Source organism: Ambystoma mexicanum, chromosome 2p, assembly GCF_040938575.1.
Source record: "Ambystoma mexicanum isolate Mex_15411 chromosome 2p, UKY_AmexF1_1, whole genome shotgun sequence".
NCBI lineage: Eukaryota > Metazoa > Chordata > Amphibia > Caudata > Ambystomatidae > Ambystoma > Ambystoma mexicanum.
The window spans coordinates 1,137,985,557-1,138,013,508 of NC_090923.1; the positions used below are offsets into that span (position 1 = coordinate 1,137,985,557).

A 27,952-nucleotide genomic window follows, 5' to 3' on the forward strand; every position below is an offset into this window, starting at 1 on the left:
TCAGGTTTAGGTGGCACCGCCACCGATAAACCTGCTAAATGAGGGTTTTCCGCGCTCCCATGAGACCCCGGTGGGAGGACGCATTGCGTCTCATTGGGAGGCGTGGCAGGCCATCACTGAAGACAGATGGGTCTTGTCAGTTGCTCGAGTGGGCTCCAGCTTACCTCTACCCCCTACCCCACCCCACCCCTCAACCTTGCTTTTCAGCTGTCGGGCTCGCCCTCCCTCACAGCCGAGGTTCAGAAACTTCTGGACCTCAGAGCTGTGGAACTCGTTCCCCTCAGGGAGCGAGGGGAGGGCTTTTACTCCCGGCTGTTTACGCTGCCCAAACCCAACCAGGCTGGCCTGCGCACCATCTCAGACCTTTCTCAGTTCAATCTTTTCCTACCCCAAGAGAAATTCAAGATGATCACTCCCGGCCAGGTACAGTCCTCCTTCAAGATGGGCGATTGGCTCAGCGTCGTGGATCTTCAGGATGCGTACATGCATATCCTGATTTGGAGCCCACACAGGAGATATCTCCGCTTCTCTTTGAGAGAGGAGCACTTCCAGTTTCGAGTGCTTCCTTTTGGCCTCAGATCGGCGCCGCGTGTCTTCACGAAGATGTCGGTGACTGCGGCCTTTCTTCGTCTCCAGGGTGTCCATGTGTATCCATATTTGGACGACTGGCTCTTACGCAGCCCTTGTCCGCTGACAGCAGTGGGCAATCTCCAGTCTCTCCCTCAGCTCCTGTTCCATCTTGGGCTGCCGGTGAACTGGCGGAAATCTTCCATACCGGTCTTGCAGGACCTGATTTTTCTGGGTTTTCGCTCGAACACGATTGACTGCAGAGTGTACCTAACTGGGGACAGAATGGCGGATCTGTTAGCCACGTGTCAGATGTTTGCGCAGTCGAGAGCATGTCGGCCTGGTGGTTCCAGAGGCTTCTGGGCCTCATGGCCTCGTGCGTGCTGGCTCTTCCTCTTGCTCGTCTCAAGATGAGATGGACCCAGATGGCTCTTCGGAGTTCCTGGCGTCAGGCTGTGGACCCAGATTCCAAGCTGATAATTATTCTGGATTCCATGAGAGTGGACCTGGATTGGTGGTCATCTCTCAGCAACCTGTCGGTGGGTGCAGGGTTTCAGGACCCAGCCCCCACGGTGACGATCACGACAGACTCCTCCCTTCTGGGGTGGGGTGCAACGTTAGATCTTCTTCAGGTCTCGGACCTCTGGTCACCTCAGGACAAGCTCCTGCACATAAATCATTTGGAGCTTCTGGCGATCTTCCTAGCGCTCAGGGCAGTCAGACCGCTCATTGCCAACAAGGTGGTCTGCATACACACGGACAATGTGGTGTCAATGTATTACATCAACAAGCAAGGGGGAACAAAGTCTCACCCCCCCCTCCTCGTGGACCTGTCCATCCAGATATGGGAGTGGGCCGTGCTTCATGGTGTCTGGCTGATTGCAGTACACATCCCGGGCCAGCTGAATGTCACAGCAGATGCCCTCAGGCGGCGGAAAGTGGTCAGCTACGAGTGGGAGTTGAAGGCAGAGGTCCTCTCATGGATTTTCCTGCGTTGGGGCACACCAGAGGTGGACCTCTTCACTACGGCAGTAAACAAGAAGCTTCCTCAGTATGCCTCCAGAGGGGAGCTGCAGTGACTGTGGCAGAGCCCCGCAGTTTGCCTTCACTGTTTATTCTTCAGGAGGTGTGGCTACAGACTGAGCCCTTCAGCAAAGGATTCTTAATCTCCATTCCACCGCGGAACGGAAAGTGGAGAGAAAGTGATCTGCAGTGATCTTGGGAATCGAGGGAGCCGAGAGCCGCAGGTCGCGTAATCCATTACATTCGCCCTACTCGTGTGCACCCACAAATTTTGAAGAGTGCCAGGAGCCCTTGCTCCCCCCCACACCCCTCTTGGACTTGGCCACTACCTCCTCTTCAAACCCCACGAGACCTATGAAAGAGGCAGAAGGGCGTAGGCTGAGCAGCCACTGCACGTCCAAACATGGACTCTTCATTGGGAAATTTGCTTCAATCTTCCGCCCACTCTCCCCTCCCCCTGTCAACTTTCGCCATAGCGGCACGCCAGACTTAGAACCCAACAGGATAACCACGACAGGAAACGAGGATTTCCGGGGAAATTGTGCGACCAAAACACTGCTAACCCAGCAAAACGTGTTAAGACTGCAATGACAGCCACATGACGGCTAACTTACTTGGATGTCCCGCTGCAGACCTCGTTTTGCCCGCAACTTGTCCTCTGGCTGTTCTGCCCGTGTTCCCTTGCGGTGTGTGTTGCGGTGCGGAGGAGGCTCCTCCCCCTCCTCGCCCTCAGATCTATTGTGTGGGCTCCAACGCCCAAGAGGCGGGCGAAGTGGGTGGGGAGTTCTACACGACTCTGGAGGGATCTGCGGGCGTCCCCCTCTCGACAGGGAACGCTACCGCTTCTGCCGTCACCGGAGCTGAAGAGACGCCCGGCATGGAGGCACCCCTAGTGCTGTGCAATAAGCCCACAGACGTTCAAAACTCACAGCAACCTCCAATTTCCAAAGAGAACGCCCCCTTCAAAGTGGTGGCTTAATACGGAAGCCGTTTCTGCCAGGCCCGCAGTTTCCAAAGTCTTAACCCTCCCTTCGACTAGCCCTCAATCGGCCAACATCACCATAGACCTTACTAATGGTGCTGTGTGAGAGCATTTCCCAGAATTCCAAGACATAGATCCATTCCTGGACACCAGCCTGTCCATGTACCACAGTCAAATTCTGCCGCAAAAATGCAACACAAGTGGTGCTAGCAAAGACTGCCCAAGTGACAATTCTCCAATTTATGCAACTAGATCAGGGAACCGAAAGTCTCAACAAAAAAGAAACTATAACAATCAAAAAAGTTCAAAGGAGAAACCCCTGGTTCGACAAGCACACAACAGAGCGGTAAACTGTGAGTCTACAGAAGGACAAGTTACAAGCACCTTAAAATTTCATCCAAGGAAAATCAGATCATCAAGGGTAAAGACACTGCCAACACTGCTGCTATCCAACGCATTGAAGAACTTCTTTCAGAAACAATGCAAAAGAAAATTTGAAGTTTCAAACAAGTTGTTTGATACTGAAATCCTAGAACCTGTCGTTGGCCTTCCATTGACCAAAGCCGGGAGAGTTGGCTCTGTACTTAGAAGGCTTAAAAACCCCAGAAAGCAGTCCTACACCTGCTCTCTTAGTAAATACACCTGGCCAACGAAATTTGACCATCTCTTCCCCGAAACAAGCCGCAACGACGATCAGGGCGTAATGGATCCAGAATGGGAAAAAAGTCGATCAATGGAACCGAAAGCAGCGAATCTGGGACACAATGTGGAAAAGCAACCGCTCCCGCCTTCTCCTCCAAACACAGACCTTATTCTGAATGAGCACAAAGCTGACGGCGAGAGTACAGATCTGCAGTCGCCACCAACTAAAACCAAAACAAATACCCTTCCACAGTCGGCTCCTAAATCCCAATTAGAACGTTCAGCTAATAGGGCTGAAATCTTTCAGGGAGATGCTGTTTTTGAATCAATTGCCATCATTTCAGAGCTCGATAAGGACCAAGCGACTAACTCCAAACTTTCTTCAAGGGGGAGAATTTCAGTGGGTAGAGATCCTAAACCCGCCCTTCTGGGCCTTCCTGAGAGGAGGAACTCTATGGGGCTTAGCCCGAAAATACTGGGACGACGAAGTATCTCTTATGATACTCCAGTAAGAGAAACTTCAAAGAAGCCGGACTTGATGACGATAATGTCAATGGTAACTATCGCCCTAGCTCCTTTCAGTAAGCTGTACGAGTCCCTGAATGATACACTAAAAGATCAAACAACTATAATTGGAATGATGCTCTCAAAACTCATTTTTCTGGAAGGCTAGGTTACCGCCATGGATCTAAAAGCAACTGATCACTAAAATGATCTAAACCAAATAACTCAACTCAAAATAGCCGTAAATGTACACCTACCAGGTCCACAGGAAAAGGCGGCTACGTCAGAAAGCTTTCCTGCACTTTGACAAGAAGTACCTGAGTCAAGCTCAAGGACGGCTAAATCTAAGCAAATCTCAAGAGCCACACAATGCAACTTGATTGTGCAGCCTCAACACCAAAGTGGGAAACCACAGACCACAATGACATCAGAACCATTTAACCAGAACCCATTATTAATTCCAGACAGTCTTTCAGCCCCTCAATCACACCCAACTAAGGTGTCCCAGACCTCCAAATCTATAAACGCAAAAAACCTAACTGCAGACTACTTGATTTTTGAACATGCAAAAAATACCGAAAACAAATGTAAGCAAAAATAAATACATCAGTGCTACAAATTCCAACTAAAAGGACCGCAGAATAGAAAGGTCCATAGCAGAACATTCAAGCAAGGTCACCAGCTCTGGAGAGAGCGCCCCAGATCAACTACAAAGTCGTAACAACCCAGGTCCTGGACCAGAAAGTCGACCTGGTTAGATCACCAATAACTGAAGACTTCTTAAAAGACATGGTCCTGATGGACCTAGGTGAATATTCAGTCTCCGACGACAAACTACCGGAAACTAACTCTAACTCCCCTAACTCTAAGGAGGCTACTGATCCAGATCAGGGGCTAAAAGAATATATACTCGAGCCAGGGGACAAGCAAAAAAGCACTCCAGCATCTGTAAGAGCGTCTCTTGAACCAGCCAAAAGAACTTGAGGTACTCGCCCAACTCGTACTCCCCCTCGCAACCACTCACCTAAGTCCTGTACAAACACAAGGCCATCGAGCGGGGAGAGGGACTCGCCGTGCCCTAAAGTTCTGCGAAGGAACGAAGACAACTCGGGGGAAAGATCTGCTACTATGAAGAGCTTACGAGCAGAGGCCTACCAAAGTAGATCTAAGGACGAAGACTCCTATCAATCTACCTCTGGAAACCATCCAGACTCAAACCCCTCTAAAGTAATAAGATTGTTCGAATTAGAACAAATAACAGCACAAAAGGAGGACATGATCCTAAATGGAAGAACGATAATTCGCCTGCTCTCGAAAATAAGTCACCTGGAAACTCTAAAAACAGAAGACTTGCTGCTAATTGAACCCTATCATCGAGAGAGGATAGCTAAAGCATACCTACATATAAAAGTTGCAGCACTTGAACACCTTCACCTGAAGACGTACAGCAAGCTAGAAAAAAAGTCTTTGACTCAGAGAATTCGAAACAAAAAAAAGCATTAAGCCTTTGGGATCAGATGAAAATAAGAACGGAAAAAGACACTGATTTATCTCCAAAACAGAAGAACTTTACAGAAGCTCAAGATGGGGGCGTTATTCGCGCCGCTCCCCGGAGAAAACTTGCAGACCCTCTTATCGTGAGCTCAAGAGAACAGACCTAAGAACTTACGCTGGCTCACGAACAGAACCAACTACACCGGGCCTTGTTGTGCTCGTCCTACGAACAGAGCACAAGGACATTGGGAAAAAGCCCACACCGCTTTTTCGCGTGGAAGATCTTTGCGGTCCCCAGGGAGCCAAACTAGAAAAAGGGATTGTGACTACAAACCTGATGCCCCAGGCTCCAACAAAGAAGAAACTTGAAAAAATTCAACTAAAGGACTATGGGGATGGTTGCCAAAGGTCTTTGAAGCCAAAATCAGGAGATGGCCATCACCTCACGCAACGCTAAGCACCGAGAGAGAGTCAACAATAACAACCGACCCACCGATGGCCTCATTCTTGAAAATGGGTTCATGGAACACCCGAGGCCACCAACATCTAACTCAGCCAGGAGGCGTTGATTTAGGCACCTTTTTGATATCATGTGTCTCCAAGAGACCTGGCTGATAGACAAACCTACCTTCGATGGATATACAGTCTTAGCCGCACCAGCGATTAGAGGCCTCCTGGGTCGACCTTCATCTGGCCTCTTACTTGCAGCACGAACGGGCTCTGGTATAGACTTTGTAAAGAAAACATCGGAATCCTACGGCCATCTTGCGGCACTCTTAACCTGGGACAATAATAACCAAGCTACTGATAAATCAAAAAAAAAAACATCTAGACATAATCAGTTTATTCGAATCCCCAGAGGACTACAACTGAAAGAATTTGCAGAGAAATCGCAACTGTATTTGACAAATTAATAGTCTATTACTCGGTGACCAACATTATAGTATGTGGGGATTTTAATGCGAATTGCCCTAGCACCAACAAAGCTTTTTCCGCAAAGACCCTGAGATCTTTGTCATCTCGAAACGTTCACAACGTGGCATCTACTTGCCAATCAGATGCTCCAATCCCGACGTGGGAAAGAGACTCCTCTTCAGCGACGTTAAATTATATTTTTGACTCTACCTCACTGCCACCTATAATCTGCACCTTTTTGAAGTGAAAAGAGCAAGCAAAAGCGACCAGAACCTTCTAGCCATGTCATGGAACACCTTTCGAATGCCCAATGCCAGGTGGAACCAGACCGTCGACCTGAACACGCAGCAAACTCGACTCCGTCTCGCAGCATCAAACATTGCCGATATAACCAACAACTACAATAAACAAATTCTGGCCAAGGACCCTGTAGGAAAAATGGCTGCAGTGAACTATCAACCTCTGCTTATGAAATAAAGAGTCAGCAGTATGGAAAGATCAGCAAAAAACAAACGCGCATATAATCAGGTCCTGACGGACCCCAAGAAAGAGCTAAGAAAACTTACACATCCTGAAACAAAACTTGCCAAACGCTCGTGAAATCATTTTAGAGGAAGCAAAGAAATATCGCTCTGGTTAAAGTCTCATCGTTTGATGCTCTACCAACAAGACGCAGAAAAAATGCTCCAGATTGTGGCTTCCAAAAACAACCAACGATTTCTGGGCGCTCATAAGACCCAATGGAACAGAAACAAATGAAGCACTAACTAATGGGGTCAGTGAACTAAAATGGATGACCCATTTTGAAAAGCTCTTCGCGAAAACACAACACAAGACAAGATCTGCTTGGACAAACAGTTGGCCCTAGCATCTTGGGAAGATCTTTCTGATAAAGACCTATCCAGAGTGATAAAGAATTTGAAATCATCTAGAGCACCAGGCCCTGATGGCCTGACCAATCTCAACCTCAAATTACACCTCGAAGAATGGACGCCTTTGATTGCTCAAATTATTGGCCGATGCAAAGCCTCTAATTCAATACCGACTTCATGGACTTCGGCGGTAGTCGTCCCCATTTTCAAAAAAGGACTGAGAAGAACCATGCAACTATCGTCCTACTGGATACGATAGGCAAAGTTGTCACCTCGCTATTCCTAAACAAACATTTCAGAAATGGGCCAAGACCTCCAGATGTGCAGACCCGTTTCAAACGGGTTTCTTAAACGCAAACACTGCGGTGAACATCATGCTCCTCAACATCATCAAGAGCAAAGTTCGAACTGGTCCTACCAGAGTATACGTAGCCTTTGTGGATCCCACCCAAGCTTTTGAATGGGTCGATCGAGACATGCCATAGGGAGAAACTCGCTCTCTGGGAGTGCCCCGAATCCATCTTGGCTCCCATCATGGCACTTCACACGAACACAAGAATGCAAGTTCGCCTGAGCCATCAAGGTTTACTCTCGGCCGAAATCCCAACATTCAGGGGCATTAAACAAGGCTGTCCTTTGGCCCCGGCCTTGTTCATAGCTTTCATTGGCGACTACAAGGAGTTTGCAGAGAAAGTCCAAAAATCGGGAAAACTCCAATGTCTTGTCTACTGTAAGCAGATGACGTGACACTTGTGGATCAAACGCTGATCGGGCTCCAAAGACAGCTGGATAACTTGATGGCGTACACAACTCCTAATAATCTAGAAATCAATGTAAATAAGACCAAAATCTTGATCCTTGAAAAAGCGCAAAGTAAAGCCACAAAGCCAAGTTCGTTTCTAGGAGAAGCAAAGCTCTAGTTAGTCACCCATTTCAAATATTTGGGCATAATGATCGACTCCTCCAAACTCGACGCACGGATGGAGCAAATACTTTGGTCCAAAATCAGAAACCTTGCTGCCCAAAACAGAGCGATCGATAGGCAGTACGGAAGGTTCTCATTGATGCCAGCTGTTAATTTCTATAATTCTAAGATAATTCCTTCAGTTGTTTACGTGATGGAGTCCTGTCTCGGTACACCCTGGACGACTCGGCCAAAATTGTTTCTTTTGGCGGTCCGTTTTGAATCTTCCAAAGTCTACACAAATTGCAGCAATTCGGCGAGAACTTGGGTTAGTCTCACTGTCAGCGATGGTTGAGCACAGAAAGATCTTGATGACCGAAAGCCCACTAGTTTACCAAATGATCGCCGGAGAGGCCGCTGAAGGCACTTGCAGCTCGCTTAACTCTTGGATGGAAAGAAAACATTTTTTTCTAACTGCCATCGCCTGCACTGAAGAGGATCTGATCACAAACCCTCAAAAAATACAAAACAAAATGGAGGAATTGGACTGGATCACTACTTTAGAGCACATAGCCAAGAACAAACTGCTGACCCACCTCCCACTGGTCCCACTAAAAAAAAAAGAAACCATTACATACATCAAGATTTTCCCCAACAAAGCACTTAGAGGAACTTTTATGAGAGCTAGGTTAAATCTTATTCAGACCAGGGAAATACTGAACATATGTTCACAATCAAACTCAAATGAATGTAGGCTCTGCCCGGGTAGCAACCCAGTGGAATCTAAAAAAACATCTGATGTCCTTTCCGGCCACCCGAGAGGCCCAAAAGCTCTACCTGCTTCCACTCTTTTCGGACGCCGGTCTTCGAGAAAAAGAACCCTGGTGATCCCGACTCCTCTCCGGGGGAAAAATTAGATGGACCATTGCTGCGATTAAGATCCTGGAGTATGCTTTGTGCAAATTGAACTTGATCAACAAAGACCTTCTCCAGTAATGAAAATACAAGCAAATATAAGGAAACGACAACTGCCCCACTTTTACTCGTTTTCTTAGATCAAGACTTTTGTCTGGATGTACTTTCTTTTGTAAAAGCCTAAATTGGCTATACACAAATAAAAAAAATATTGTGAGTTCATAGAAACTATGGAGGGAAAGCTGCCAAAAGAGAAATCTTTCCTAACACATGTATGTCTTTTTTACTTGTTTTTCATGCTGTGATTACTACTCATTTTGTTTCGTAGGTCCTTACTCCTAGTTCTTTCAGCTTTTAATATTGCTGCACCATTATTTTTGGTCGGCTCGTTTAATGTGTATCTGGCTGGAAACACAACTTTCATGACTGTATTTTGCTAGCGTCCACAAATTTAATGTGATTTTCCATATTTGCTTTGGAATTAGTACATCATCCTACCGCTCTCCTCCACAATAGTAGTGGGTGTCATTCTCTCCCAATAGTCCTGTACTTTATTGTCCACAATATCCATGTGTTGTGCTGTCTATTGTAGGCTATTTGCCGCTTTAATACTGATTTGGTTGCTTTTGTCATAACTTACTTCCAGATGTTGTTAGTGCCCAGCTAATGACAAAAGGGTAGTGGTCACTCGCTTCCCTTGGTTCTCCTCTTTGAATGTATGTAGGTAATGTCGAGTCAGTTTACAAATGCATAGTCAATAGTGCTAGCTGAATTGTTAGTAACTCTGGTGTAGCTGCCTGGCGTGTCATCTTTGACACAGCCATTTAACACAAACCTTGCGGTATTGGTGTTTTTATACCACATTTTCCCTTCATTTAATTTCTGCTGTAAAAGTTCACTTTTGGTATCATCTAGATTACCATTATCACAGCATCTCAGTTACATATATGCTTGCATTGAAATCACCAGTCACTATTGGGGCAGTTATGTACCAGTCTTTTCCTGAAGGTTTATCCGTTCCGCAGTGGGCGTTGTTTTTGGGTCACTTTATCCCTGGTGGGTCATATACATTTGTGATGAATATTTGATTGTGTATTCCATGTAATTTTAGGTCCATGATTAGTCCTGCTAGTATATTCAGATTGTCCCTTTTCTGTTTTTAGGAATCTCCCTAATAGTGTATGTGTTCATAACACTAATAGGTAGAACACCACAAGGTCTACTTATCACTCTTATTAGCTCGCTTCTGTATGGTGTTTCTACCATCATTTATATAAGGCTCTGTACATTAAGTTTCTTGCAAGGATAATATGTCCTATGTTTCAGTAATGTTTATTATTCCACCGGATTCCTAATAGTGAGCATGTCCTCGGGCGTTACATGATATCAATTGCTTATTGATCGAATATGAAATGTGGAGGCTACTCCTTACATTTGTCAAGTTCCAACATAGAAGACAAAACCAGAGCGGTCTGCATGTGAGAACGTAGCCTCCTATAGTGATCTATTTGGTCCAAACGTTGGCAAGCACGTGCAGGCAATCCCCACGAGGAAGACAAATGACTTATGGTAAATCGGACTACTCATGCAAATAATTGCAGTGAAGAAGACCCAGGGTAAATCTGGTACATAGTTTTGGGGTCAAAAATAGGTTCTGCTTGGTAGCGGTTCGAGGTCTTCTTTAGAACTTGCTGTTGTTGATGTTGCTTGCCACTGGACTCCAGGATCCCGATGTAGTCTCTCAACACTGGAGAAGGGCAGATGATGCTACTGGCACGGAGCAATCGTTAGGCGACCCAGAAGGAGCCTGCTGGGAGTGAGGCATTAAAAAAGGACTTTACCTCCTGAGTGCCAACCTGACTTGGTGGCCACGACCATCAATAGAGCATGAACCTGTCCCTTAACGCTGTTCTGGCACAAGAAAGCAACGGTTACAGGAGCGCAGTGTCCAGATTACATATGGAGTCCTCCCGCAGCATGAGCAGGCAGTTTTAACTGGAGCAGATTGTGGGCCCTACAAGAGACCGGAGTGCAATCAAAGTTCAATTACTATTTTGGGTGAAGGGAGGGAGACACATGTGGTACGCTTACTGTTAAGGAAATTTTTTGCACAACCCTTTTGTGTGGCTGTCAATCCTCAAACCTAATGGTGGAACAGTATGTCTCCAGACGGAAAGACCAGACTCTTCAGTGGTAGCTGTAGCAGTGCTTTCTAGCTAACTTTAGGAGTGAGGTAGGTTGGCAGGGAGGTGCAATCGGAGATGTCAATGAACAAAAATCCCAGGTAACACATAAGTGACATCTCGCAACTGATCATAAGAGGAAGCAAAACCATGTGACGTGACCCTGATGATACCAAAGAAATGGACATCACATGATCTTTGGCCTCAGTGGAATCACAAGATGCGTAACACATGACAAAAACAAAAAAAATGAACGATTCATTAAATAAATGTTACTAAAGCGTATACAACCTGTTTTCATTACCAACCACATATTCATTGACGTGGTGTCATGATGCGCCAATACTCCACCTCTACTGTCCCACTCATGTCTACAAATTGCAGCCATCAACTGACCAGACACAGCCTGTAATGCCCAGCTACAGCTATGTTTATGGAGAAATTGTTTATGTTCAGGCACAGATATAACATTCTATATCCAAATAAAAATCTGCGTGCCCAATGCTTCCTCACATGCCCCAGTCCATGCTGTCTCATTTGGTCCATGCAAGATGAAGTCTGTTAAACTTTCTGCCTTCCCTTCTTACAAGGCAGTAAAGCTGCCCCCCAACCCAGCAACACTCCTACTTGGGTGGAGGAGGCACTGTGGTGGCATTCCGTATTCCAGGAGCTTCACAAAGCGGCATACCATGGAACACTGCACCAAAAGTGGTAGCTCTCGATGCGCGTTCCATTCCCTTTGCCATGTGGCTATCTGTAATGTTGGCTGGGAGGATGTAGGTGGCTGTTCCCCACGAACCTGCTACATGGGGGTAAGCACACAGCATTTGTTTGTTTTTTTGAACTGGGTTCTTTACAAACCACATTGGACCAGCAACATTGGTTAAAACTTGATGGAAATTGAGCACGGGCTTACCTTGCATGGGTAACATTGGTCAATAAATGCTGCATTTAAATACCAATTTACAGAAGAGGCTTAGGGGTCTCCACCAAGGACTTTCTAAAAAAATATAAATTCATAGCAGTGCATTCTGAAGCACGCTGGACTGGTGTTATTGGTTAAAAGTTCATAGAATTAACCAATAACATTACAAAGTGAGCTGATGGGATATTTGGTGTTCTCTCATGAACAGATCTTACAAAAGTCATGGATTAGAGGATTTTAAATTAAGCATATAGGGTTAGAACTAAAATCTGATGGGACACATTAAGGAGGTCTGGGAATGTCCAGGTGAACTGTCCAACCTTCTTCACAATGGCCCAGCCAGAGAGAAAAACAGTAGCCAAATTGAGCAAAAGGTGAAAGGGGAAGATTTGCTGCCAGGCACTTTCCGTAGCTGCAAAAGGAAAAACAGATCATCTGTATCTAAGCAATGCCCTGGGGCAGAGGCGTTGCAGGGGAGGGGGGCGCTGAGGGGGCTGTAGCCCCGCGTCTTTTGGTTATTGCCCCAGATAGAAGCTCAGGGGCTACAACCAAAAGGCTAGCTAGCCCCGAGTCCTGGCATTAGCGTAGCCTCAGATCTTCTCCAGACCTAGCAACACACCCGCCCCAAGAACCTTCCCCAAGAAGAGTCAATACCAGTAGAGTCCAGATGACATGGGATGAGGGAGAGAATTTTTTTTTTTTTTAAAGTTCCTAACCCAGGTGGCATGATGGCATGATGACGGTACTGCTAAGGTGAAAAGAAAAAAGCCAGGAAATCCAGTTCATAAAAGTTCCAAAGGCACTGTCACAGTTCTCAGGGAAGCAGAAAACAATCCAAACACATTGGTTAAAGTCAACAAGTCCAGGGCTCCAAAAAATCCAGGTTATCACCTAATCCAATAATGGCAATCTAGAGACCGGCCAGGGACAAAGCCATCAGTAGATCAAGAAACAAAACCGCAGGAAGCAGCACTCTCATTAAGAGCTGAGAAGCACGTTGCAGGGAAAACGCTGGTCTTTTATTTTCCCGGCACCACAGCATGTCTGTGTCACGTGACCGCTCGTGTACAGTTCACGTGGTGGTGTGGTCCCTTCATATATGGTCCATCCGTGAGACACGGGGGGGGGTGGTGCTGCAGGAGCAGCATCGTGGAGGAGCGGTAATAACGGAATTCTTTACTAGCTAAAAGGCGTCTCAAACTTAATACAAAGTTGTGCACTTTGGATGAGGCACACAACCCTGTTTGCAATATTGCACAATGTACCATATAGCACACTTTTTAAAATCTCCTCAGTGCTGCAGGCTTGTGCCTCACCGAGCACTCTGTTGAATTGGAGGGTCTGACCCTCATTTGGGTGGTTTGACACTACTTTTAGGTAGCAAATCCCCATTGCTGTGTAACACTGAAACCAATAGGTTTCAACCAGCCTAGTGCATTTTAATGTAAAGCTTAAGATGGGCCAGCATTTCAATGGCAGGACATGAACTTTACAATTTTGACACGTTTAAAGGTATTAGTTCTGTAGCAAACTTTATTGTAATATACCACGCATATGACATGCAGTTTAATGTGCATTTGCCGAATATATTTCAAATCAATTGGATAGACCCGTCACAAACGCATCCATTTCCACCAATACACAGATGACTCAGAAATATACTTCAAATCTCATTCCCCTGAACTCCACACCCTCAAAAGCTGTTTCTCCACCATCACCACCGGGATGGCCACCCACATCCTCAAGCTCAACCCTTCCGAAACCGAATACCTCCTCATCTCCCCCCCCACTGAACCCCCAGACACAAAACTGAACTCGATCTGAGCACCGTCTATCTAACAGGGATAGTGGGAGAGAAAACGATCCCCAATCTCTACCAATTGGAAAGTGCCAAATGGGCATTTGTTTTCTTAACATGCTTTTCAAGCACAACCAATTGTGTTTTGGCATATTTCATACTTGTGGTTAAATAAATCAGTTAATAAATTCCCAGGGTCACAAATATACATTGTTCCCCACCAATCAGTCAGCTATTACTGACAGGATCTAATATCCAGTCCTGTTTGCGTCATAATAGCCGATTGGTTGTATCAAGTTTTTTTTTTAACTCTTAACAGTATTTGGCACTTTCCAATTGGTAGAGAATAGGGACCGTTTTCTCTCCCACTATTCCTGTTAGCTAGGCGGCACACCACCTAGGGCCAGGCACTCCTGTCAGGGACAGGGTTTTCTTCCTTCGGGGCCAGCTAGGATATTGTTTAAATCTGCTCCCCGTTACAACTATGTGACATTTCCAGTCATTGTTTAATTCTTCCCCCGAAGAACTGTTTGTGTGTGTTAAGACTGTTTGTTTTTTAACGGTTAGGGAAGGCAAGCTTCCTCCTCCTTTTCAATTGAACCCTGTTGTATACGGGGCATGAACCAGACCACCACAACACAGTGAACTTTATGAATGGGTGCAGTGCTGCAAGGCCAAAGACTGGCAAAGAGGTGAGTAACACATAATGGCAAAGCCAAGAGGCTGACATAGAAGCCAGGAGCGTGTGAACCTGTTTCTGATGCTTGTGAATCTGCTTAGAATCGCTTGCTGTGCATATAGTCTGACATCTAGTGGTAATCGCCGAGTATTGCATCTTGTCTTTCGAGAATCGAAAGGGGACGCCAACATGGGTGTGCTTGTAACACTATCCGTGACGTGTAGTGTACCCAAAATCCATTGCGCGTCGAGGTCTCTCAGATAGTTTTTTTTCGCCCAGTTAGCTGGTCGCCTTATGCAGAGTTGTAAATTGCTAAGTTTCTATCTCATTTTCCACGACCGTATTTCGTTTTAATATTCGTCATTTCTTCGACGACTACTCCTGAACCAACGCTGAAGATGACTGCAGATTTCGGTCGCTGGTGCTTTGGTCTACGCTGTCGACCGCGTGGCCTTCGTCCTCCGGCCAGGCCTATACAGTAGGGAGAGTGGGGCCCATGGGTTTTGATTCCTTTGTAGAATGCATTTCCTTCTCCCTTCTGGTTTTGCTGTCGCTTTTACCCTAAGCTATGGACAGGACTCCTTTTAAATTTTGCCCTTCTTGCAACGGCAAATATTCATCGAAAGACACTCACCGTCGGTGTAATAAGTGTCTACTTTGAGATAACAATGAGCAGTCCTGCAAGTCCTGCCAACTTTTATGTCCTAAGACAGTTCGGCAGACGAAGCGGTGAGCAGCCTACGCCATGCAGCAGGCCGAGAGTAGCTCCCCCATCGGCGCAGGTGCCTCGAATGACGAGGATGTAAGCGACAGCCATGGCTCTGATGTGGAGGCCATTGACCTCTCTGCGGAACAGGCAAGTTCCGAGGTGTCTGGCCCCAGCAGGCAAGCCATTGGTTCTGCTATGGGGAGACAACACCCTGGCGACAAGGACACAACCACACCACGTAAAGAAAAACGCACAAACCTATACCCACCCACCCCCTCCCCCGAGCCTCCTCAACGGACTTGTTGGGAAGGCCACAGACTCCAATGGGAACGTTGAAAGCTTCGACTGAACCCACCAATCCACCTGATCGGCCGCCCTCCCCGCATCCGTCGATACGGCATGCGTCCGGCATTCAGGTCAAAAGGGCGTTGGAACCAAAGACCATTAGGGCACCAAAAAGCCTTATAATAGCACGTCAGCACCAAAAACCGTGAAAATGCTGGCAGGCTCTTCGAACTCCTCCCCAGATACTCCAGAGATATGCGAGAGTCTCGTTAACATCATCTCGGTGGCAAATAAGCCAAGGGACACTTCAAAGAATATTCAGATGGTTCTCAGCCCCTATCTAAGACTCAGGCAGACAAATCTCGACAGCCTAAAGACCCAAGTCCCCAAGAAGAGTCCTTTCCCCCTTCACACCCCTCGGGTTCATCCTTATGGACCACAGATGGGTTTGAAGGATACATGAACAAGCTGGCCAAGTTTGTCGTTTTTTCAGAAAGGTTTATCAGCCCAAAGAGACCAAGAGAGGAAGACTCTTAACCTACTTTGTCAAAAGTTCAAAGAACGTCAAGTCAGTTCCCTCATGAGAAGGTCTTTGACCTGTCAGAAGCTGAGGAAATCCATCAAGACCGCTATAATCGGGTAGAGAATCCCTTTGACGAGATGCCAGACCAGGGCCCAGAATGGGGTGATAAACAGCCGGTAGGCGAGGCACCATGGCTTTCACCTTCCACTACCCCAGATCCAGACACCCGGTTTATAGATCCTCCCTCCTCAAAGACAAGCCTCACCTATTGATGACCAGATGGACCTCAGTGCTATTCTTAAAAAGGCTGCTGAACACTTTCAAATTGCCACTCAAGAGGCGTACAGGACACCGACTTTGTGGAAGACATTTTAAAGGCAAACCACCCACAAGTCAAGCAAAGCCACAATTGAATTCTTTCAAAATGCGCATTGTTCCCTCTTTGTTAACATCCATCTCAAACAAGAGCTGTAAATCCTATGGTCAAAGCTTTTTTGCCCCTCTCCAACCAACCTGCTATATATCTGGCGAGATGCCACTCCTGACTCCCTAGTAGTAACCACTACAAGGATAAGAGCTTCAGTACCCTTGTCTAAGGCTGAGGCACCTCCAGGAAGGATTGCAAGAAGTTATATGCCCTTGATGAGCGCATTACATCTGCAGCTTACTCCACTAGGATCGCTAACACCACATTGCTGGCTAATTATAGCGACGTCCAGTGAAATTTGCTCCAGGAGGGCTTGCAATAAGTCCCAGAACCGGCACGATCATGCCTTCTGGCGGTTGTTTCGGAAGGGAGGCAGGTCAATCGGAACATCCTCATCCTGGATGCTGGCCCAAGGTACCCTCCTTAAGAGGCACGCATGGCTAAAAAATTCAGGCTTTAAGCCTTAGACCCAGGCATCCCTTATTAACAAGCCAGTTGAAGAGACTACCCTGCGAAGGTAGTAGATGAGGCCTTGGAAACAGCTAAGAAGGAACATGAAACCTTAAAGTCTCTAAACCAAAATATGCACGTTGCCCCCCCCCCTACCCCCGTCCCCCACAATCGATATGGAACAGGTAATACACCATGGTCCTCCTGACAAGAGGAAACTGCCACGAGTCCATTTTAACAGAGGGCAGCGCCGTGGCAAAGAAAGGGGTAGAAACTCCACCCCAAGGAGCTCCCCGGCCTCCGCCCAAAAATGACTCCCCAGTCCGGGTCCCCTCCCATGCCTCCCCGGTCGGGGGATAAAAACATCTTTCTTTCATTCATGGAAGGGAATCATCACAGACCAGTGGGAGCTCAAGACCATCACCCACGGTTACTGTATAGAGTTCAGCCGACCACCTTGATACCGTCCACCAACGTCCAGACGCTTATCACCAGAGCATCTGAAGATCCTGCTGCAAGAAGTGGAGATCCTTCAAGAAAAGGGCGCGATAGAAGTCGTCGTCCCCATTATACAGGTAAACAAGAGGATTTATTCAGTGTACTTCCTTGTACCCAAAAAGGATCTCACCATGCGCCCTGTGCTAGAGTTGCACCCAGCGAACCAATTTGTCAAGCCTCAAAAGTTCAGAATGACAGCATTGCAAGAAGTAATCCCTCTACTAACACAGGGGGATTAAATGGCAACATTGGACATGAAAGATGCATACTTTCATATTTCAATGCTGCGAGCGCACACATAGTACTTACGGTTCATGATAGAGGACAAACGCTATCAGTTCAAGGTCCTTCCCTTCGGCATTGCCATAGCCCCAAGGGTATTTAAAAAGGTGCTGGCGGTAGTAGCGGCTCACCTGCGCAGGTAGTCCATTCCAGTCTATCCTTACCTCGATGACGGGCTAATAACGGGATTTGTACGGAACATGCTGATCAAACACCCCGAAGACAGTAGATCTACTCTTCAGTCTGGGTTTCTCAATACACGAGAAAAAGTCCAGCCTAGACCCCAGCCAAGTCAAACAATTCCTAGAGGCTCTAATTCTGACCGAAAAGGGCCTTGTCTTCCCCCTCCAACGAGAGGGTTCAAAACATGCTGTTCCAGATCCCTCACTATGTAGCCAATCGCAAGGTGACTACCCAAAGCCATGTGACTTTAGGGATGATGGCCTCCTGCATTTACTTAGTCCCACACGCACGTTTGAGCTTGCGCCCCATCCCATGCAAGAGTGGCTCAACAGCCAATGGTGTCAGACCAACGGACAATGAGCCGATCTAGTGGTTCTCTCGGCAGCGCTCGTTCCCGCTCTACAGTGGTGGTCGAGGGAAAACCTCTTGCAGGGGGAAAACCTTCACCGCCCCCGCAGTAGAAGCCACTCTCACCACAGACAAATCTCTTGCGGGGTGGGGAACTCGCCTCCATCACACGGTGTGCAGCGTTTGGTCCCCAGCTGTATCATCCAACCAAATAAACCTGTTGGAGGAGTTGGCAGTATTCAAAGTACACTCTCCAGGGCTGTCCAAACTGTCTCAGAACATATGGAAGTGGGCTCTCAAACACAAGATGTTCCTCCTCTCTCAGTTCCAGGGGAACTCAATCTTCTGGCAGATGTGCTCAGCAGAGATTCCCTACTACCCACAGAGGTCAAATGGTGATTACACAAAGACATCCTCTCCCAAGTCTTCGCGGAAAGGGGCTGCCCAGAGATTGAATTGTTCGCAAACTCTGGAGAATGCACAACGTCCTGATTACGCCTCCAGGAACCCCCAGAACTGCTCCAAGGGGAACGGTCTCTGGATAACATGGTGACTGAAATATGTCTATGTCCCCCTCCTCTCCCCTGCAGCTCCCCTACTCAACATGATAGTGCACAAGATGAACCAGTCAGTGATTCTGGTGGCCCCAATGTGGACCCGCCAACCCTGGTTCTCATCTGATGGCAATGTCATTTTCGCCTCCGATGAAGCTACCTTGCCCATACAACATGCTATCGGATGACAGGGGGGAAACACTCCATCCATGCCCACTCCATCCATGCCTGCAAACTCTCAACTTAGCAGCCTGGCTCCTGAAGTCAGTTTGGGCACCTCCAACTTCCTCAGAGCTGCATGGACATACTTGGAGAAGCAAGAAAGCTTAACACCAGACATTGCCACTCCAATAAATGAAAGCGCTTCGTTATCTGGTGCAATTCCAAGAGCATCAATCCCATAGACTGCTCACCAACACATACTGTCTTATAAATGACCCACCTTCGTGACTCAGTGTTAGGCAGAAACCTGTGCAGTTCCCTTAGGGACCACTGCAAAAGATTTAGGACTACAGGTGGTTGGCAGTAAACCCAATTGGTAGCAGTCTGCACCACCCAGATTTACCTGGTAGCTGTGGCTGAGCAGTCAGACTTCTCTCAAGATGAGTTGGGCAGTATATACAGTATACACAATAGGTACAGAGATACAGTAGCACAAGCAAACACTGACCAGAGCTTTGGTGTAAAAGTATATAATTATTTATTTAAAGACACACTTGTAAATTACACTAGCACAAAGAGAGGTAAATAAATTCAACACACAGTCACTATTATATATATACAACCCTAATTACTTATTGGACAAGTCTTAACGAGAAACACCACTTATTTTCAGACAGAGGTGAGCACTTAACATAAAATGGCACTCTACTCTAATAAGTTATTAAAAAGGGAGGGGAAAAGGCAGAGTTATGCAAGCACACAAATTTCAATACTTTTCAAAGAACCACAGTGAGGTAGGTTAGGCAAAGACTACTGGAGAGCAAGGAAGTTCAAATGCCAGGCCCACTCTTAGAGAAAGAGAAATGTGTCCAGGATCACACAGTGGGATTATGCCCAAAGAGCCTTTGTAGAAAGTTCACAAAAGATTGAGATAAAGTCAGGAAAGGTTAGTTAACAGGCCCCAGGCTAGCTCAGGTTATAAAGTCGAGTATTTACTGTCGCCCCGAACGATCTGTCGCAAGGGTATGCCAGGCGGGACACAGTACCTGAAAGTGGGAAGAATGCTCCAGCGGGGCAGTTGTTCCTGGCAGCGAGCGCAAGTCGGTGTTTCGTCCAGAGGAAGAGGAGGTCTCGACGTGGAGGAAAGCTGAAGGTCGTTGCACTGCCAGGGAAGAAACCAGCCGCAGAGTTTCCCGGTTACAAAGTACCACCCTGTTCTTCGCCGTAGTGGTGATCTGTGGTACTCCGGTTGCCGGGGTGCTTGGCACAGGCAAGGCAGCCACGAGATGTTCCAGGAAAGCGAAAAGACAGGCAAACTGGTTATCCCCACCAGTCAAAGGAAGAAGACTCTCCGGGCTGGAGAATCTCCTCTGTCGTCGGGAAAAGTGGTGAGACGGTTCAGCAGGGCTCCACCGGTGGTGTCGTCGTTGCAGGTCGGCTCAGCTTCTCCCTCCTCGGATTCTTTAGGTCCTGTGGCGACTTCTGAAGTTCCAGTCCCCAAAGCCCTGCTTTTATGCAGAAAACCCCAATTCATTCAGCCTAGTTGTCAATCAAACATGCTAAGTGTTGAGCCGGGCGGCTCACCACTTGGGCCAATCACACAAGAGTGCGACTTGAGTTGCCGAGGCAACTCAGTCCAGGGTGCCTAAACCCCCCTCCCATACCCCATTTGGTACCCAGAGTGGCACCACTTTTGGAGGCTTCTGTGGAGAAGCCCGCCAAAAAGTGGAACAAAGGGCTCGACTTGGGTTGGAGTCACAGAAACGAACACAAACGCCATTTTGGAACCAAGTTTCGGCAAAAATTACCAACCAGTGAATTAATATTAATTGAATAAACCGGCGGTATGTTCGAGGCTATTTTAAAAAGTGGTAGCCTCGGACAATGGGAAAATCCCATAGGAATATATTCGCGGTCGAATATAAAAAGTAGTATCCACTGCCACCAGCCAAAACTCGGTCAGGGGGGGACTGGACAGTGCCCCCTCGAACAACAGACCCCGGGGCAATCGAATTGCCCTGACCAGTACGTCCACAATATGATGGTTTGTACTGGTTCTGTTCACAATTTGAGACTAGTAAAGCCAATGGTGACTTTACATGCCCTGGGAGACAGTAGTCAGTCCCAGGGTATGAAGTCTAGGTTTGGGGGTCGCTACGACACCCCTGGGTTACGGCACAGAGGGTGCTGTGTAACCCACACACCAAAAACACATGAAGCCCTATGGTGTAAAGGACCCCATAGCCCATAAACACATACAAAGTCAAAGGAACACCTCAAATCATGTCTAAGAGTGGGAGGAAAAGAGTCTCATTCTTAGCAGGAGAAAAAAAATAAACCCCAAAAATCCAGCAAAGCTGCTGGGGGACTCACTAGGTTTGGGAAAATAGCCTTTCCAGAGAATTCTCCCTAACACTCGGGTCTGGTTTTAATTCCCTGAAGGTCTACCTAGTTGTACTTTCAGCCTATACTAAGACCCAGAAAAAGGTGTTGTGGTGGAAGATCCCAGTGATCAAGGCTTTTTTTATGGAAGGGTTTAAGACGGCATCCTCCTATACAAACCCAGCTCCCGGATGGGACCTGAATGTTGGATTAACTAGACTGAGATCTCCCTTTGAACCTATGCATAAGGCTAGCCTTAAAGCACTCGCTTACAAGACCGCCTTCCTAGTGGCAGACACTTCAATAAGAAGAATTAGTGAGCTACAGGCCCTTTTAAGTTTTAGTCCCATTTGTCACAATTCACAAAGACAAGGTGGTTCTGTGCACTCAACCACGGTTTGTGCCTACATTAATTTCAAAGTTCCATGTGAACCAATCAATAGAACTACCCACCTTCTTCCAGAACCCCACGAACGTGGCAGAAAGAAGCCTACAGACACTTGATGTGCGCAGGGCAGTCCTCTATTATCTGGAAAAAACGAAACTAAGGAAAACAAACCAGTTTTTCGTTTCAGTGGCAGTTGGTAGAGAAGGGGACCCTGTCTCTAAATAGGCTATCTCAAGGTGGATTGTAAATTGCATCAAACTCTGCTACACTCTTGCCAAGAGATCTGCCCTTCAAGCCTAGAGCACACTCTGCTCGGGGCACTGGGGCTTCCATAGCATTCATTGCAAATGTTCCTGTCGAGTCCATTTGCAAAGAGTTCTGTACACACTTTTACAAAGCACTACTGCCTAGATACTCTAGGTCTGATCCTCAGGTGGCAAAAGTGGTATTAAGACATCCTACTGTTCCTTCTCACATCCCACCACTAACTATGGTTACTGCTCGCCAGTCTATGCACAGCATGTGATTCTAGGCAGATTCACAAGCATCAGAAGACATGCGTTCCTTACCGTAATAGCATATTTGATGATTGTTCCTGCTTAGATTCACATGCGCCCACCCTTCCTCCCCGCTTGGAGTAGAAGGAACATAGACATCTTACTACTTTCTCTCTGTACTCACGATAGTCATAAGGCTCCCTCACTGCAGAAAAAACACAATCAGAGGGACCTTGACGCGTGAGGGATTTTGGGTACACTACACGTCACGTTAGGGGTAGTGTTACAAACACGTCCATGTCGACGTCCCCTTTTGATTCTCGAAAGACCAGATGCAATACTCTGATTACCACTAGATGTCAGACCAAATGCACAACATGTGAATCTAAACACATACAATCATCAGAAATGCTATTATGGTTAGTAATGCATGTCATATAAAGCCAAGAGGCTGACAAACAAAAGCCAAGTGAAGGTGAATTTGGACACGGGGGTAAATACAGAAGAATTGTGTGGGCTGAAGAGCCTAGGGTTCTGTGCTGGGTGGACTGTACTGTGCCTAGACCAGGGAGCCCTGAAGTGTGAAAGCCAAAGACACTGTGAGACAAGACAAGTAAGCTGGTGATGCAAACCAGAAGGAGAGTCAAGTTGGCTTCCTTTGAAAGGCTGAAACAAATATCAGTTGTTGCATGGACCTCTTGGGGAAGGGAACCCTGTGACCTGAGGAACTAACAATGTCTTGAGGATGGAGCCGCAAGACCAGTTTCTTTTGAACTGTTGCTTGGAACTTGGGGAAAGGGAACCCTTAGGATTGTGCAGGACAGTTTTGCCTTGAATTTGAGAAGGGTAAACTTGAGACTTTTGTGGCACTTTCTTGAACTTGAGGAAGGAGAGTCGAAAAGGAGGCTGGGAGAAGCTCAGACTGTGTTCACACCATTTTTTTGTTTGACATCCCTACCCATTGCTTAGCTTGTCTTAGTTACGTTCAAGTGTGGAAATCCCACCTTCACATAGGGCAAGTTAGGTCTTCTACCATCCCGACATTTGATTAAATAAACCATTTTGTTTTGAACTTTGAATTTGTTATGTGTCTTGCATCATGTTGCCTTCCAAGGTCACACGTAAAATATTTATGATGAGCGAAAGAAGTACTCTGGTTATACAGAACACATACTAGACCCTAGTGCAACTAAAAAACAGTAAGTGGCCAGTTAAGGCCCAACTCGCTCTTTACCCCAAAATGTACACCCAGTACCTGGTGTTTGGTGCAGTATATCTAGATTTCAAGATGCAAGTTAAAGGGTAGACACCTAGGCAATATTACACACAGTATTACCATCACGTTCAGGACCCCAAGGTTACCACGCAGAAAAATACAGGTTTCCTACTACATTCTAAATAAAGGATATTTAATACATGTACTCCAGTTGTAGCAACTCGATGTAGCAAACCGGGAACACAATTTTCAACAGTCTGGACGGCTACCAAAGTCCCGGGTATATTTTTGTTAGACAGTCTCTAGACCAAGAAGGGCATTTTACACTCCAAGCAGAGAAAGCATAGCAGCATAGATAAACCATGTATTTTCTTAGACCAGAGTGTAATGCAAAGATTTAAAAATCCCTAATAAATCAGGAGGAAGTCTCTACCAATTCAGAGCTTGGTGAGGAACGCTGGAAACCTTTCGAAATCCAGCAAAGTCCTTTGTAGGGTCACTTGTGTTAGTGTTGTGAACATTACCACAATGGAGACGGGGAAAAGCCAGGTAAGTCTTAAGTGTTCCATAGGTACCCAGAAGAAAGCAGTCTACTTCAGCGGAGTCCCAGAAAAAGATTCAGTGGAGGGTTTAAGATCCAACACCCAGGGAGCAGAAAAGCAGAGCAGGATTCAGCCCTCAATGTTAACCAAAGGGAAAATGCAGTAGAAAGGAGTTTGCAGAACCAGATTGCCGTGGACCCCCGAGGGTGAATACCGGGTATAACCCTGGTCCCAGAATCTACTTCCCTGTTTGGGTGTGTCTGATATGCTGGGTTTTGGAGGAAGAAGGGCGCATTGCTCAACAGATTACTGTTTTCATATGCATACTGTGTTGGTTTGTGTATTCCACATACAGAACTTATTTGACAGTGTTTTTAACCTCACAAAAGATTCTCAAGGAAAGGGGGCAACACTATACCCGATCAGCAACCCAAGGAGCGCTCTAAACGGCCTTCTGTCTACCCCTGCTCCAAAGGGTCTAGCCCCTACTGCCCAAAAGGAGACCCTGCGGCTGCAAAAACCACTGCAAAATGGAGACACAAAGTTCAGACCCACATACGCTATGTTGTAAACATGGGGCCATTCCTTCATCTATCGAGCGTCCCATAAATCCATTTGCCCATCATCCATTTAGCTGTTCCAGCAGATATCATCCAGGCACAAATTAATCGGTCTTCAGAATTACCAGGTTTCTTTCCAAACCCACAAACTAGAGGAGAAAAAGCACTTCACGTGCATAGAGTGGCAATGTTCCATCTATGAAATACAAAATAATCCATCTTCCCTGGGATTGATTGCCACCAAATCCACACCTATGGCATAAAACAGACTTGCCCTCATGTTCTCCATACTTGTGGCTGCCCTACTGACTTAGTCTCGTTTAACTGTATGGAACATTCAACTTCTCTTGGAACTCTGCTAAAGGGACTTCGGGGGTACTTGCCTACAACTGGATATTTGTCCTGTACTCCTTTTTGGGGGTTCATGGAGGTTTGGGCCAACTAAACTTTTAGCACTTAATCTGTTAATTTTAGATGTATTGTTAAAGTCCTGCTCTCCACTTCTTTATCTGTAAATGTAGATGTACCCCGCCTCTCATATTTTGGTAACTAACTATTTTTCCCAGAAGTGAATTGCAATGCTAACGGTCTAAAATGTATTTCGGTTTTGTTTGGAGACCCGTAACTACGTTTTTAAAATTGTTTTCCACCCACTGGCACAATCTTTGACTTTGTGTACAGTTTGACTTTACAAATACTATGCCCTTGAGGTCCAGGACTAAGGACGATTTGTTTGTGTTGGTCTTTGGGGCCTGCATGACTTTTATTCTGTGTGGTAAAATGTCTGGTTCCATTCTTTGGTGCATCTACCATCAGGGAGTGGACTTGGAATATAAAATAGGAGTGGGTTGTGTATGTTGGACAGTCTACTGTTTTGCAGGCACTATGGAATTTTAACAGTTTGGCCCCCCTCCCTTATCACTATATGCTGTGTGCCTATCTGTAGAAAGTAACCCAAATGGAAGTATAAGAGTAAGGGGAGTCCTCAAAGACCGTTTTTATAATATACTCTGTGTTTGTGTGCAAGTACTTATTGGAGCTGACAGTTTTATGTGTACCATAATGTATATATTTAGTATATCCGTGTGGTGTGTTTTTCTATGGGCAAGTTTGAACTAATTTTACTTTTGTGTCAGCCTGCTACCAATTCCTGAGAGTTCAGCTTGATCACTCTGCTGAACTATCTACCTTTTTAGGAGACTTGGCTTTCTTTATAGCTGGGTGCTTTTGCCCCACCCCAGGTTTTGTGATTGTGCAGTCCTCAATAGGTGGTTGTACAGAAAACGTTGTCCTCGGCCTGGTATTAATACACACATCTTCAATCTATCTTCTCCCCTTTACTGATGCACTTCCTGATTTGTTCAACCCCAGCCCCCTTTTCATTCTACTCACATTCTGCTCTTTCTCTGCAGGAGCCGGATGCCACTCAGCCATGCCCACACCTTCTACTTTCTTCTCGGCAACCGCACCCTGCCCACAGTCAGCATGAACATGTCTGAAGTTTATGCTGCTCACCGTGATGAAGATGGCTTCCTCTACCTCACCTACGCCTCACAGGAAGTCTTTGGCTAAAGGTCCATGTATAGCCACCTAATGTGCATGCAGCACACAGTGACTTCAATGTGCTAGAACAGGGCCTGTCATGTGGCTGCCTTCAGCTATTTGTGATGGTATGACAGAGGATTGGGTGTAAGAAAGAGAAACCCACTCAACCTTGCGCAACATACTGGGCATAAACTGGAACAATGGCTTGATGGTAGGAAGTGGACCCATGTTCATAACAGCTGGACTGTTTTGAAAGGGCAAGGCTGGACTGGACTGGACTGGATTGGATTTAATGGGTGGGTGGGAGAAGAGTGCTTGATGGCAGCAGGGGTGGATAGCTTAACTGGATGATTTGGATGTCCTTTATGGTTCAATGGTAAAATCTTCCCTCTAATCCCCCCACTTACAGCAGCATCCTCTTTTTGCCGGCGCAAAGGCTACTCCTTTCATGAACGGACACACCTGCCTCGCCACAAATCTAAAATCAGAAATGTTTGGCGAATATGTGATTTTAAAAAAAAGAATAGAATGTGAATATAAATCTTTTTTTTTCCTAAATAAATTGTATTTCTTAAGGAAGTCTCTGTGATTTTTTATTTGGCTGGTGAGTGAAGGGTAGGACCTTGCTCCGGAAGCCTCTGGTTACCTTAACTCTGCTTTCCCCCTAGTGTAGTCCTTGCTATTGGGTAACCCAAGGATAACCTTCTGTAACTATTGATTATCGTCCCCACACGCATTGTTCCCAATTGCCTTCAGCACTGCTTGTAGGCTGTGATTGCCCATCCTGTAGCCCCGGTTGCCTTATACCCTGCAAGCAGCACCTGATTTCCTGGTGTCCTTTTTTTTAATTTTTATTTTTTTATGACCTGGATTGCCAGCTGTTCTTACTTTGACTGTTCTAGTTGCCCCTTCCGTTTGGGACATCTGGTGATTATTCCTTTGACGTGTGTGTTTCTGCTCTCCCTGTAACAATTGGTTGTTGTTCCTGTAGCCCATGGCTGGCTCTTACCCACCTCTATAACCTTTGCCTTCTCTTCAGGTAGCATTTCGGTGGCTCTTGGTCCACCCAAAGGCCTCGATTTGCTGCCTATCCGGTCAATATCACTGCTCTCCTTCCTGTATACCATGCTGCGTCCTGCCATTATCCAGGGCCCTTGGATGGTTCCAGTAGCCTCCGGGTGGCTATGCTGTAGACCTTGTTTGCCTCCTGTTCCTTTCATAGCCTCCATGTGGCTATGCTCTAGACCTTGGTTGCCTCCTGTTCTTCCTGCAAACCCATATCCCCAATGGGACATTCAGTGGTCCCTTTGCCTGTTGGCTGTTTCTAATCCTATAGCTGCCATTAATGTAGCCACTATTGCTTTTTACAATCGGCCATGTCCCTATCCCTTGGTTATTACTTATGTAGCTCTTGATTGCCTTCTTCTTAACCCTTGGTTGCCTCCTATGCTTAAAGCCCCTTTGTTGCTTTTTGCCCTCTATGTAGCCCCTCATGCCCATTAGTCTTCCAGGAGCACATGTTAGTTCTTGCTGCAGTACCTAAAGCGCTTCCTGTAGATGCTGTTTACCTCCTATCATCCCTGTAAGTTTTGGTTGTGTGCTTTGTCATATGTGATCATCTTCCAACCGATTTGTAGCCCCTCGCAGCCCTGATGGTAACCTTTTTGCCTCCTATGCTTCAGACAGTACCCTACTCTCCTGGTGGCCTCCACCTCCTCCTTTAGTTACGGCTTGTCTTTTGTGTAGTATGTTGGTCCTGGCCTCCACACTGAGCCTGTATTTCTCCTGCTCTTTCTTTAGTGCACATCTAGAACAGATTAGCAATGCCAAGCAAGGACGTATGGGAAGAAAAGCAGACAGAGGGGTGGGGGGGGGGGGGTCACAAGCAACCAGCGTCTCCACTTAAGTCAACAGAGGCTAAAAGGTAGGACAAGATGCAAACATGCACTTAAGGAAGCACCAACAGATAGTACTGGAAGCAATGTAGGCAAACAAGGG

General features: G+C 46.5%; 1 protein-coding gene across 2 annotated transcripts in view; it reads left to right on the forward strand.

The window, feature by feature from the left end:
* The window catches only part of LOC138567221 (microtubule-associated proteins 1A/1B light chain 3C-like), a 348,822-nt gene extending 322,293 nt beyond the window's left edge, over window positions 1-26,529 (forward strand). For both annotated transcript variants that reach the window (XM_069645206.1, XM_069645205.1), the window contains exon 4: window positions 25,822-26,529. In XM_069645206.1, coding sequence (XP_069501307.1) covers window positions 25,822-25,981 — 160 coding nt within the window. In that variant the 3' untranslated portion in view covers window positions 25,982-26,529. The remainder of the gene's footprint in view (window positions 1-25,821) is intronic.
* Window positions 26,530-27,952: the final 1,423 nt, after the last annotated feature.